This window comes from Rattus norvegicus, chromosome 7, assembly GCF_021556685.1.
Source record: "Rattus norvegicus strain SHRSP/BbbUtx chromosome 7, alternate assembly SHRSP_T2T, whole genome shotgun sequence".
NCBI lineage: Eukaryota > Metazoa > Chordata > Mammalia > Rodentia > Muridae > Rattus > Rattus norvegicus.
In genome coordinates this window covers 113,259,042-113,271,973 of record NC_141540.1, presented here as the reverse complement: position 1 = coordinate 113,271,973, position 12,932 = coordinate 113,259,042, and the positions used below count along the sequence as shown (strand labels likewise).

At 45.1% G+C, this 12,932-nt stretch overlaps 1 protein-coding gene across 2 annotated transcripts in view; it reads left to right on the top strand.

Annotated features, from left to right (window-relative positions):
* Col22a1 (collagen type XXII alpha 1 chain) overlaps positions 1 to 12,932 on the top strand; it is a 241,795-nt gene that overhangs the window by 223,259 nt on the left and 5,604 nt on the right. For both annotated transcript variants that reach the window (NM_001447163.1, XM_087557414.1), the window contains 7 exon segments: positions 293 to 346; positions 1,681 to 1,752; positions 3,413 to 3,448; positions 5,910 to 5,954; positions 9,013 to 9,192; positions 10,753 to 10,819; positions 12,658 to 12,840. In NM_001447163.1, the coding sequence (NP_001434092.1) occupies positions 293 to 346; positions 1,681 to 1,752; positions 3,413 to 3,448; positions 5,910 to 5,954; positions 9,013 to 9,192; positions 10,753 to 10,819; positions 12,658 to 12,840 (637 nt within the window).

The following is a 12,932-nucleotide window of genomic DNA, read 5'->3' as shown; positions in this document are numbered from 1 at the left end:
TGAAGAATGGTCTTTCTCTCATTTAAAGTGTGGTTCTGTGGGCACCAGTCACTGACTTAGGCTTTTTCATGCCCACGGACTCATTTAATTCCATAATAATTTTATGAATTAAATATCATAGGCTTCTTTTACAAGTGGAAAATATTCTCTGCAAGATGAAGTGGTTTTCAGAGAATCACAGCAGCCTGAGTGAGAACAGCCTGTGTAATTAAGTTGTCCACCTGCAGTTGAGTTTGCTCCGGTGCCCTGGCACAGAGTACTGGCAGGGTAAACATTTCATTTCCTCCACCAGGGCAGCAGTGGATCACCTGGATCTCCAGGAGACCCTGGCCGTCCAGGAGCCCCAGTGAGTATCCCCAGCTTCCTGATCGTGTCAAGGCAAGGGTCTCATGTCACAGGAGGCTTTTTTTTCCCCATCCCAGAAAACACTGGATAATGAATCCCTTTTTGAACAGTACAGATAGTCCCAAAGCTAGAGAATCTGGGTATGCAGTTCATTAAAAGTTTTCCATACATTTGACTACATTTCTCAATCTCTTCTGTCTGAAACATGGATACCTCCAACGATTCAGTGTCAAAGATGTGCAGTAAGGTTTCACAGTGAGTATCAAATGATAGAAATAAAAGGTACATCCAGACCAAGCCACTTTGACCACGTCACTGGAATGAGAGTGGGTGTAAGCATGGGGATAGAGATGGCAATGATGGGTGGGAAGCAAGGAAGTTCAGTGGTAGGCAGTGAAAAGAATATGGCAGGTAGATTTCTAGGCACTGATTAGATTCTGAATTTGAGGTTCATACCAGGTCAGTGAGGAGACATAATGGGGCAGATGGTTCTTTTATGGATTCTGGACTTCAGTAGCTTCAAGTCTGGGTATGAATTTCATTCTTGCCTAGGCTTCTTGTATTCTTATTTGCTTAGATTGAGAGCTATTCTTGTGCTAATTGCAAGCATAAAATGTCATTTATAAATGTCCAGGACAGTGTGCTAGCTAGTGATTCCCAGATAATTTCCAGAGAGAATCCAGAGTGACCAGAAATCCACAAATCCCAGGATGCCAGACAAACTGGTAGAGACTATCCCATTGGTCCAGCAACAACTACAAGGAGTGTCTATTCTTCTGAAATTTTAGTAATCTCTTCCAGCATCTCCAATGTAGGATCTGTCATTCCTACTGAAACCAAGTATACAGTGTAGGGATGGACCCTGAGGATAGATCCATCCAGGGGAGAAGGTAGCCCCAGGAGGAGCTGACCCACTTTGGGATCTTTCGTGAAAAGCTAAGCCATTAGGCTCAAAGGCTTCCTCCAAAGGCTGCAAACATCACACCAGGATTCTTAACAGTGTCATGGGAAGAAGTTCCCAACCAACCTCGAAGAGTCTGCACACATCTAGATATAGGTGTTGCGTCTAAGGATCTATTCCTAGATGCCACTGCTCTAATGGAAGGGCTGCTCTCTGTCAGTGGAGATTCCTCCTCCCCTCTCATCTTCTGTCACTGCTCCTCAGTCATGATACCGAGTTTTACAGACTCCATGTCTCTTTCTGACCCACCCTCTCACCAATTCAGGAAGGGGAAGGGTTTCAGGGCTCCACCGCTTGGGAATGTCATCAAGTTTCTGAGTCTGATGGCATCACTTGATGCCTGTTTTAATTCATTCTCTGTTTTTCCTTCATAGGGCCAAAAGGGAAACAAAGGAGAAAGTGGCAGCCCAGGACTTCCAGGGTTTCTGGGTCCCCGTGGGCCTCCGGTAAGCAGAGGACCTAATGGTGCCAAGATACCTGGCTCTAGGTGTAATCTCGAGTTTCACTACTGACCTTGCCAACTCATGTCTTAAAGGGACATTTTTTTCATGCTGTGATGAGATGGTATGGGGTCAAAGTGCATTGTGATTTAGGAGGCCATTGAGAGTTCATAACTGTCATTTGCATGGAATTCCAAAGCCTAGTACTTTAATTATAAGGCCTTAGGAAGCTCATTTAATGTCTCATTATGGTGGCTGTCTCCTTACTCGAATGCTATGACAGCATCATTCACCTCTGTGTATTAAATGTGAGGATCCACATAAAGGACTGTGGTAATGCCCAGCCCATTGTAGTGCTCAGTAAGCAAAGGTGACTGTGATGATCTCTGTAGGTGTCTGTGGTGGATAGCACTGTCCGTAATGACCCTGGAACTTGAAGGATGCTTTTAAGGATTGTAAAGATGAACAAGTTTTGGTCACAGGGTCAGACCATGTAGGTGATTGATTCAAAGCCACAGTATACAATTGTACCCATCTGGACCTTTAGTCTTGGTCCCCTGACTCAACCTTATAGAGTACATTGAAGCTGTTAAGGGGGTAATGAGGACTCATTCATAGCCATGGTGAAGTCATGCACTGTTCTTCAGACTCCAGTCTGCACTGATAAATAAGGTTGCAGGTGACATCTCTAGATGGAAAATGTTCCCATATTCCTGAATACTCTTCTCTTTTTCATTCTTTTTTATTTATTAATCATTTTGTTTGTTTCCATTTCAAATGTTGTCCCCCTTCCTGGTCCTCCCTCCATGAACACCCCGCACTTTTCTCCTCCCCTTTGCTTCTGCCCATCCATGGCTCCCAATACATATATAGCAGAGTATTCTGCCCTTTTCATGTGAACATTGGTATAACTGGATTCAACCTTTCTTTGTGGTATCAGGTCCATTGTTCTCCACTTCTGATCTGTGGTCCAAGATGTATATGGCTTGTCCATTCACTTCCTTGGATAACTTGATTACTCTTTTCCACTGCTTGTTTATAATTTGGCTTCCATTGAGCAGCCAAATACCCATATTTTTCAAAAATTACTCCTTAATCATAAAAACAGATCAATTCTCCAGTTTTATTACATGCTAGTCATTGTGCTTTACCTATCTCAATTAAAATAAGTATCACGGTAACATATGATATGGGTGAAGTGGCTCATCTTAATTTATAGGTGAATAAATTAAGACCCAATGAATTTAAGGGATTAGCGGGGAAGTCATAAATATCATATAGCCAGTCCACAAAGGAATCAATTTACAGTTGGACTCCGCCATCTTATTGGCATCTTACTTAACACATTGTCCCCTGATGATAGGAGTGGCCTCCCTCCCATGAGACAACTGGTAAATCTGGCTTCTAAGTACTGTTTAGTAGAGGTACATTGATCCCACTGACAAAGAGCCCATAGCCAGAGGATTTCTTATATTCTGTGGCAATTATCTACTTTCTCCTGCATGCACTGACCAGAAGGCTGCCTGTGCAATGGCCTTGTAAGGTAGACTATCTGGATCACTGACTGCTGTCTTTGCTGGACCATGATGAGTGAAATGTCTGTCATGAAGATTAACATGCACAGAGTGATGCTATTGAGTCCACTGTCCTCATGTTCTTTTTACAGGGAGAAGCAGGAGAGATAGGAGCTCCAGGAAAGGAGGCAAGTATTTCCCAACCCCTGTCCTTTCTCCTTGGTAGACCTTTCCTCTGGGAACCACAGATGGGCTGAGAAGCAAGCCCTGAGCTTATCAAAACTCCTCAACCAGCGTCAGTGTGCTTTCTGGACTGTGGTTTTACATTTCTGTTTTACAAACTGTCACAAGTTTTACAGCCAACAGGGGTACCAGGTAGATGGAAACATCTCCTTAGTCACCCTTCAGCATCATTGTGTCAGCAAACCTTCCAACTTTTCTTTGTAGTGCCTCTCAATTCTGAATGGATGCTGCCCAATTCCAAATCCTTTTTTACAAGGATGATTGCAGCAACTTCCCTAATGGTTGCTCCTGCCCAACCATGACCATCTACAGCAGCTGGAGATCATGGGCCATCAACATTTTATGCCACTTTACAGTTGAGATTACAGCTGTGCCCTCCCCTGTAGTGCAAAGAGTCCCTGAGGTATCCTTTTTCTTCCCAGTTCTCTCTCCTCCTGTCGGCTACATTCACTCTGGTCTCTAAATACTTAGTTTTCAGGGCAGTCTCTCTCTCTCTCTCTCTCTCTCTCTCTCTCTCTCTCTCAATACTTTCACCTTCCATCCCTTCTTCTTCTCTGTGGTCCAGCAGAGAAAAGCACTTGTTGATCTGCTCTGTTGATCATCTACTCTATCCTGTCCATGCTCATGAGCCTAGCTCAGAGAAGGCACCAATGAGAGTGAATAAATAGAATGAAGGATGTGGAGAAAAGACTTTTTAGGGAAATTGCTCACATGTGTATCAAAGCCTGCACTCTTGACTTGAAATAGAACACCCTTGTCACTGTGTGCCTTTGGGCCATTGTTATAAGAGATTGCCTTCCTTGAAGCAGGATCTAATATTCCAAGTCTGATTACCCTGTACTTTTGGCCCAGACATAGCTTGTCACTCACTAGACCTGCTCCTCACTTTTTGACTGATCATTGTTCTTGCTTACTAGGTAAAGTTAGAGGAAATAATGCCCCAGCTCCCATTTCTGAAGGTTGCATCAATATCGTGAGCTCTCAGTTGGGTTGCTGCTTACATGAAGTTCTCTGTACCTTTCCATCGCCCTCCAAAATAAAATTCAAGCTAATCAGGCCTGGATAATCTTCCCTAATACCACCCACATTCTCTTTAAATGTGACCTGCTCCTTTTTGGTGGGTGACACACAGAGATCAATTACTTAATCACTGAAGCTTCCTCTTGGCTTTGCCCTCCAGAGACTTTTCCCTTGTGTAATCCCTGTTGGATTCCTTTTGAACTTCCAGACTGTGTACTTTCCAGCAGCCAATGTCATGTATTATTTTTCCCTCCTGGAATTACTGTGGAACCTTCTCATGATTATATTATAGAAAGTAAAACTGTTTGCTGTATTCCAGGTTTGGTATATCCATACCTACTTCTGAATCAGGTTGTGAGTACCCTGAGAAAAAGGATCATATGCCCATGCTATATTTCATTGGCCACAGAGCTTAGAGTAGTACCCAAGGAGATAGCATAGTGGATGTTAGTGGTATGAGGTGACTAAGAGAGCCAGATTCAGAGAACTAGAATATTTTCATTCAGTTTTAAAATATAAATTAATTTAAAATTTAATTATGCATATACCTGCATGTTTGAGTGGATATGTGCAAGTGAGTGCAGGTACTGTTGGAAGCCAGAAGAAGGAATCAGATCATTCAGAGCTGAGGTGACAGGTTGCTGTGAGCCCCCTTAAAGGATCCCTGAAATTGAGCTCAGTTTTCTGCAAAAGTTGTACATGGCATTAACTGCTAAGCTGTGTATCTATCCCATGTCTGCATTTTGAATGCATACTATTTCTATCACTCTGTGGCAGGTTAGGCTAGATTACCCTAGTGTTCAGCCTTTGGGTTGGCATATGTTGAATACCTGTAGATACAGGGCAGCCTTTCATATAGGAATATGATGTCCTATTTAATGAATAAGCTTTCCAAACTTTTGCTACCTAAGTATAAACAAACATATTGGAAGAAGAAATTTTGGTGGTGGCTAGCAAGAAGGTGACTTCTTTTCAGAGGGGATATCAAGAGTCTTGAAGAAAGGAAAAGGAAGGGAGGGAAGGACAGGAAGGGAGAAATGGAGGAAAGAAAGGAGGGAAACGATATTTCACTTGGAGCGAATGGAAGAAACATAAGGTAGGAAAAGAAAAGTGTCTCAGTCATATGAAGTATGGAAGAATGTTTTTAAGAAGCCATACCATTGGCTCATGTCCTAGACCAAGAATGGGCAGAGGTAGGAGTAAAGGAATGAAGAGTGGCTTGATTGCATATTCAGACTGACCTGGTTGAAGATTTTGGGGTCAGCATGGGGAGGGGTTGCTTTTTCAGCATCCCCTTCGCCCAGGAAGTGCTATGTAGAAGGAAGGCAAAGGTGGAGGCAGAGGTGGCGGTGTTGAAGTGACTACTGTCCTTGTATCTCATTGCAGGGTGCTCCTGGGAAGCCTGGAGAGCCAGGATCCAAAGGAGAGCCGGTAAGTGGGGATGTGTAGCCATCTGAGGATGCTCAAGGTGACCTTCCCATAGTTGCAAGGCTGGAATTTATTCAGGGCAGTTAATAAACACCTGGACCTTGACTGCTTTCTTCTGCAATGACGTTCCATGAAAAAGAATCCGAAGCCCCTCACTCAGTAGGGTTCTTTTCCCCCAATACAGACATAGTCAGTTTTCTTTCTTGTTTCTTTTTGGTTATTTTGAGGAATAAAATCATGACCATAATTATCAATGCAAGGCAAGTGTTGGGAGACTCTGACAGATTCCCTGCTCACCATGTGTGAAGGCGCATGCAGGATGTGCCTGGCTCCCTAAGTGCCAATTTGCTGGGAGCCAGATTTGTCACTGAAGGTGACAAGGGAACAGATTTTCCCATAATGAGTCGCCTTGGCGCCACACTCTGAAAGCCTTTCTTTACATTTCATTTTTCCAGAAACCAACAGGGGAGAGACGTTTTTCTTGTAGAAGTGCAGGAGGGGGCAGGGAGCATTCTCACACTCACCCGCCCAGTCTCTTGCTCCATTAAGGGCTATGCACTGCTGGTTTATCCGCATCCTCCATGTGGTCAGCTGTTGTACTACATGGGTGATATCCTGTCCCCCACCCCCGCCCATGGTTGTTTTCAATGGTCCTGCAAAGAATTTATCGCAGCTTTCTTCACAAGTCAGATGGGTAATGAGCTGGCAGGCTTTTCCTGCAGCTTGGGAAGAGAGAGATGGAAGTGGTCTCTGCCATCCTTGCCTTCCCTTCTTGTCTGTCCTTCAGATGACTTTGTTCCCACTGTCCTGTGGCAGTTTGATGTTGAATATTGGAGCCTTGTACTTGCCTGCCACTGGTCGATTTTCTCCTGAGAGTGTCACTCAGGGGTCTTGAGAGTGATTGTCTAGGAGCGTGGGCATGAGTCCTGGTTCAGAGCCAGGGTGTTCAGCCCACAGACAGGAAGCTGTTCTTCATACACAATCAATAACTGGGGAGCTCGCCTGTCCTCTGTTAAGTGGTTCCATGGAACCTTGCCACCAAGTGCTTATATTCCTCTTTCCTTCATCCTGGGAGTGTTTAAAATAGGGGACAGGAGGGTTGTTGAATAGAAAAGCTATGCTGTGTGCCTGGTGCTATGTGGCATCCAGGTGACTTAAAAGAGTGTTCTATACCTCTGAATCTAAGATCGATCACCTGGCTTCTTTCAAGACCCCATGAAGTGTATCAGACCAGAAAACCAGAGCAGCTCTTTGGGTTTGCCTAAATTAAAATGTCAAAAGTCATCGATACTTCGTTGTTGAAAAATTGAAAGCCAGGCAGGGGCCCGGTTAAAACGCAGATATTACAGGAGGGAATGCAGTAGAAGTCAGGCATATCTCCATGTCACCTCAAAGCTCCCCTTCCTGTGTGCCTGCCTGCCTTGCACTCTCAAGTCTCTGGCCACAGATGAGGGTATTTCAAACATGCATGTGCCTTCACTTTTACCCTCCCTTACCCCAGAAGATCACCTTTTCCTTGCTATATTTCTCTAGTTCATAACCATGCTCTAGTCCTTCCATACAAGGCCCCTGCCATGTTGATGGCCACACCATGTTTGGCTCCATCTTGAGTCTACTTCTTCCTCCTGCCCCTCCCTTTCTACTTTGCTATATCACAGTAATTCTGGCTCTATTGTACTGAGTGCCTTAACATGGCTACTACATATTCAGTCCTAACTATCCCCTGAGACTCGCTGGTCAGATACACAGTAGTATATAAGGGAAAATACTAGGCTGTCTGCCCTGGGGTTACTGTGCCTCAAATCACTGACCAGAATTTCAGAATCTGATTCACTGATAGGGGAGAGCCTCAGGTAGTGTAAGTACCACAGAGTGAGCCTGCCAACCCTCCATGTACCCACTGGAGCTTAGAGAAGGCCTACAAGAAAAGGCTGCTGATCTAGTCCACTATCACTACAACTGATAGAGGCCAAAACCTCTCCATGGGTGGAGTGGTAGTTCGGCCTCCGTCCCCATAGCTAGACAGCCATTTCCAGGGATGCACAATTAGGAGTTTGTCCTAAGACTAGAAAAATTAATGTGTGTGTGTGTGTGTGTGTGTGTGTGTGTGTATGTATGTATGTATGTATGTATGTATGTATGTATGCACACTCATGTGTGCATGTATTATGTATATGCATATGCTTGTGTGGACAAATGCATCTGTGAATGTATACATGTTTATACTCAGGCCTGCGGTTAGGTGTCATCCACAATTACCCTCCACTTTATTGCCTGAGATAGATTCTCATTGAATCCAGAGGTCACCGATTTGCTAGACTAATAAGCCCCAGGTTCTGCCTCTGTGCCCTGAGATGTAAGCAACCATACCTGGTTCTTGTGTGGGTACTTGAGATCCAAATTTAGATCCTCATAATTGTAAGGCAAGCTACTGAGATATCTCTCTAGCCCCCTCCCCGCCATCCGTACAATTAACACACATCCTTACATTAACACAATATTTTATGCCAACAAAGCAAGCTTGTTGATATTTTTTTATTCTCTATTTTTTACTCACTGTGGACACTGTTCTATAGTTGTAACTTTGCATACAATAATAATACCTGCTACTGTCCATGTAATCTCTTATAAGCAGTTCCAATGCTGTCAACTATAGTGTGCTCTGTAGTATGAGAATGTCAGTACGCCTTGCTGCTCCTATGGTGACAGTCTTGTTAGTGGCTTATTTGGGGTAGGTTCAAAGATAAACACTCTCCTTCTGACTTGCGTAATGATATGTAAGGTAGGATTCTTTCTCTGGGATCTCTTGCCTAGTTTTGTAAATCAGGACTATGGATAAGATAATTCTGTTTCTTCTTTTCTTGGATCCATCTATGACTCACTCAGGGTTGAGACCCCCTGTCCCCATACACACACACACACACACACACACACACACACACACACACACACACCCCAGCAGGAAGATGATAGTACCTTGAACTTTTGAACTTCAGGCTGTGTATTCAGGTCAGTTCCCAGCACAGAGCCACTTGCTGATATACTCTTCTCTTCTATTTAGGGAGAGCCTGGGATCAAAGGTGACAAAGGACCGCCAGGTGGGAAGGGCCAGCCTGGAGACCCTGGAACCCCAGGCCACAAGGGTCACACTGGCCTAATGGGTCCCCAAGGACAACCAGGGGAGAGTGGCCCTCCTGGGCCCCCAGGGCCACCTGGCCAGCCAGGATTTCCAGGACTTCGGGTAAGGATGATGGTAAAATTTCAGACAGATTCCGTGAGAATGGAGGGGAAATGGAGTTTGTGGTCTTTGGGAAGTACAGCATGCAGATTGCAGGCTTCTGGGGACTTGTTATACAGCAAGGGGCAGAGCATTCCCTGTCTCCGTGCCTATCCTTAGAGAAAATGCTCTCCACATTTGGTAGGACGGAGTGGCATTGTGCATGCAACTCGAGAGATGTTCAGAAACAGAGTCTCATCTTTGTCGTTCCTTCTACACCAGGGATGATGGCTCTCAAGGCTTTAGGTCTTGAGCCGTAAATCCCTTCTTTCTTGGCACCCTGTGCAGAAGTAATTGAAAAGATGGGGTCTCATTGGTTCAAAAAGCATCATGATTAGTTCCTCATCTATTCACCCCGGAGCATGACAAATCCTCTACTGTCTTAGGCACTGAGTGTGAGCAGAAAGCATGGCTACTTTCTTTACATCTGTGTCATTCTAGTGGCACAACTCTTGATTTATCTTGCTTTGGATCACAGACATGGGTTGTCAGTTAGGTAACTGAACTCTTGATGGGGATTGTTGTCCAGTCCCTGTGACCTCTTCTCCTTGGCAGCTCAATTAGTCATCTGGAGAGTTTTATGTGCCCTAAGCACAGGCATGGTCACTCCCTGTCTGATGACACTCTGTGGCTTCATCACTTGCTTCTGGTTGTGGGGATTCTAAAGGTCTTGGTGCTCAGAGCTTGCCCTTCTTGGGCTAAATTACAAAGACTCAGTTGGCATCCAAAACCCTCATGTAGTCTTGCCAAGCTCTGTGAGTGACCTTGCTATGTGGAGCAATGGAGCATCTAGGGCTAATACAAAGGTTTCTGACAAGAGAAGAGTAAGATAAAAGGGGGACTGTGTCTCTTCCATATAATGTGTTGGACTGATAGAAGCACAGGGAGACCCATTCTTGAGGGCAGCACCACTCTACAGTAGTCAAATAGGAAAGAGTGATCCTGATAGGGAATAGGGCATTCTTTCTGAGGCCATTCTGAGAATTATCATCACATTGTGAACATTCAGCCTTTCTTAGAGATAAATTCATCAGCTTTTATGGTTCACTTATCTGCTTGTGGCCAGTATGGGCTTGAGCAGGACAAAATTGTCCCTGTGGAGTATAGGAGAAAGATACCAACCTGGAGAGTCAGACTCGATTTCACATAGGAGGCAGCCCATATGCTGTGTTCTGGAGACAGGCAAGCCTTGGGGACCATACTGCTGAGGCCCTGTGTATGACTGGGTTTATGGGTGCAGTGGTTTGTACAAGGAGAGAATGAACTAAAGATGTAAGGGTCATGAGGGAGGGATATTGTAGCTCTGAGAACCTAAGGTCCAAGCTGTCATGCTATTGTCATGGTTTGAACAGCAAAGAAGAGAGGAATATGCTGCAGATGTGGCATGGGATAGACAGAGGGTGTGGTGGCCCTTGTCTGTGCTGCACATAAGCTTCTTGGTTTGGGGAGAGACATTTGGGATCTTCAAGAAGAAGGAAATGGAGGATTCCTGGGAAGATGAGTAACTGCTTCCCTCCATCCTAGGGTGAGTCTCCATCCATTGACACCTTAAGGCGCCTCATTCAGGAAGAGCTTGGGAAGCAGCTAGAAGGTAAGTAGCTGGATTTCATTGCAGCTTCCAGCATAAGATCGCCAGCGAACAGTTGTTGTTTTCATCATTAAATACTGGGGCAGTTGAGTGTGGAACAGCAGGTTTGAGAGGTAACTTGAGGGCCCAGCTTTATACTCCAGATCCTGGTCACCTCTAGTGACAATGACTCTAGTGAATGATGACACCAGATACTACCATCTGCTGTGAGGTGATCACCTACACTTTCTGTGTATTCAGCCGTGTGTGTGATTGATCAGTGTTCTGGAAAGGTGTGCAGAGAGCCTCACTGAACTCCAGCGGAAGAGGTAAGTCAGGAGACAGACAAAATGACTGCAGTGTCCTCAGAAGGCATCTGTAATTTCTTTTTGGCACAGAGGGCATGACAGAGGACAGTTGGCTCTGTTTGAGATAGCTCTAAGGTAAGGTATGGAGTGGGAAACTGGAATGGTGACAGCATTTGGGGTTCCTATCTTGGGAGGGTTCTTAGAGCCTGAGTGTGCCCATTGATAGCCTAGTAATGACCATGGGAAACAGTGTGGTTATTGGGGGGATAATGAGGATCAGGCAGGCTGAGATACTGGAATATAAGTCTGAGATTTACAGCCTTATTTTCTGTGCACTATACCACCATGTCTGTTTAGTAGCCATTCTTCCCATTTCCCCTATGATAAAAGCTTAGAAGAAAATGCTCATAAGCCTGTGACACGAAAGAGGTGGATCCTAAAGTTGTTTCCATTCACATGTCCCGTGTCCCTGAATTGTATGCGTCACACATTCAGACTGTGCTGGATACCTGGTTGTAGAAGCAAAGTGCCCCTCTCCTCTACCCCTCTGGAATCTAGGTGAATATGTATGGACTGTAGATGAGGAAGGTGGGGGAAGACAGGGATAGGCTAGAAAGAATGTGAGCCCCACTGGACGAGGCACGTCTAAGAACTTGTGTGTGGGAGTTCCAAGTTCTGCCTCTTGAATGTTAGACTTGTCAGTGATGGAGTGGCCTCTGCCCTAGTGGAGTGCCAAGCACTAGTTTTTAAGGGGGCTGGGACTATATACTGGATTGAGTCCCTTTCAAAGAGCCTTTGAGGAGGAAATGTTGACTTGCAGCAAAGATAAGAAAATCAAAGACCAAGACAAGTTCAGCAAACTGCCAAGGTCACTTAGGTCACCTCCACAGACCCCTGGGCCTTGTGAAGGTGCAATGGCAGAGTGAGTCAATGAGGCAGTCAGGAATTCTCCTCTTGTTTAGTCTTATCAGCCAAAATATTAATGTTTCTCCTAGTCACTCTACCCATTGGATAGGCCTCTGCATCCAGTGCTCTCTGACTATACAAACTTAGGTGGCTCTTGGTAACCAGTAGGTAAGCACTGGATCCAGTGTCCAGCAGGAAAGTGAGTCCACCCACAGTTAGAGCTCTAGTTTGTTTGTTTGTTTTTTATTAGATTCTATAATGCTTGTATCACAGATATATAAACATCTCCAATTAGCAGTTTATTTGCCCCTTCAGTTGTTGATGGACTTGATTCAAAAAATGAATGTCACTAAATAGCTTTGTATAAGCTACTTAAACAGCCCAGGCCTCAGTTTCTCCAACCAGCAGTTTTCCCACTGCTATTACTGCTGCTGCCATCACAAACACCAGTACTGCTGTTCCTGCACTGTTAATACTACTATTAATTATCTCCACGGCTGCTATAGACATCCATGCAGTCAGAAATGTGTGTGCAGGACCTGTTCTTTGTCTTCAGCCCCAGTTGCTTTTTGCTTGCAGTGAGCTGCCAGTATGCCCGTTCTCCTCTCTCCATTCCTCAGGAACTTCTCTGTTCTTCCCATTCCATAGCCAAACTTGCCTACCTCCTGGCCCAGATGCCTCCAGCACACATCAAGTCCTCTCAAGGCAGACCTGGGCCCCCAGGACCCCCTGGAAAAGATGGGCTGCCAGGCCGGACAGGCCCCATGGGTGAACCAGGCCGCCCTGGCCAAGGTGGTCTAGAAGGGCCCTCTGGACCAATGGGCCCCAAAGGTGAGTGGACAGCTTTTCTGAAACTGCGCTGAGTGAGGACTTGGATGTGGGATGTACACCTGGCAGAGCCTGCATTATTCATCTTGTTTTCA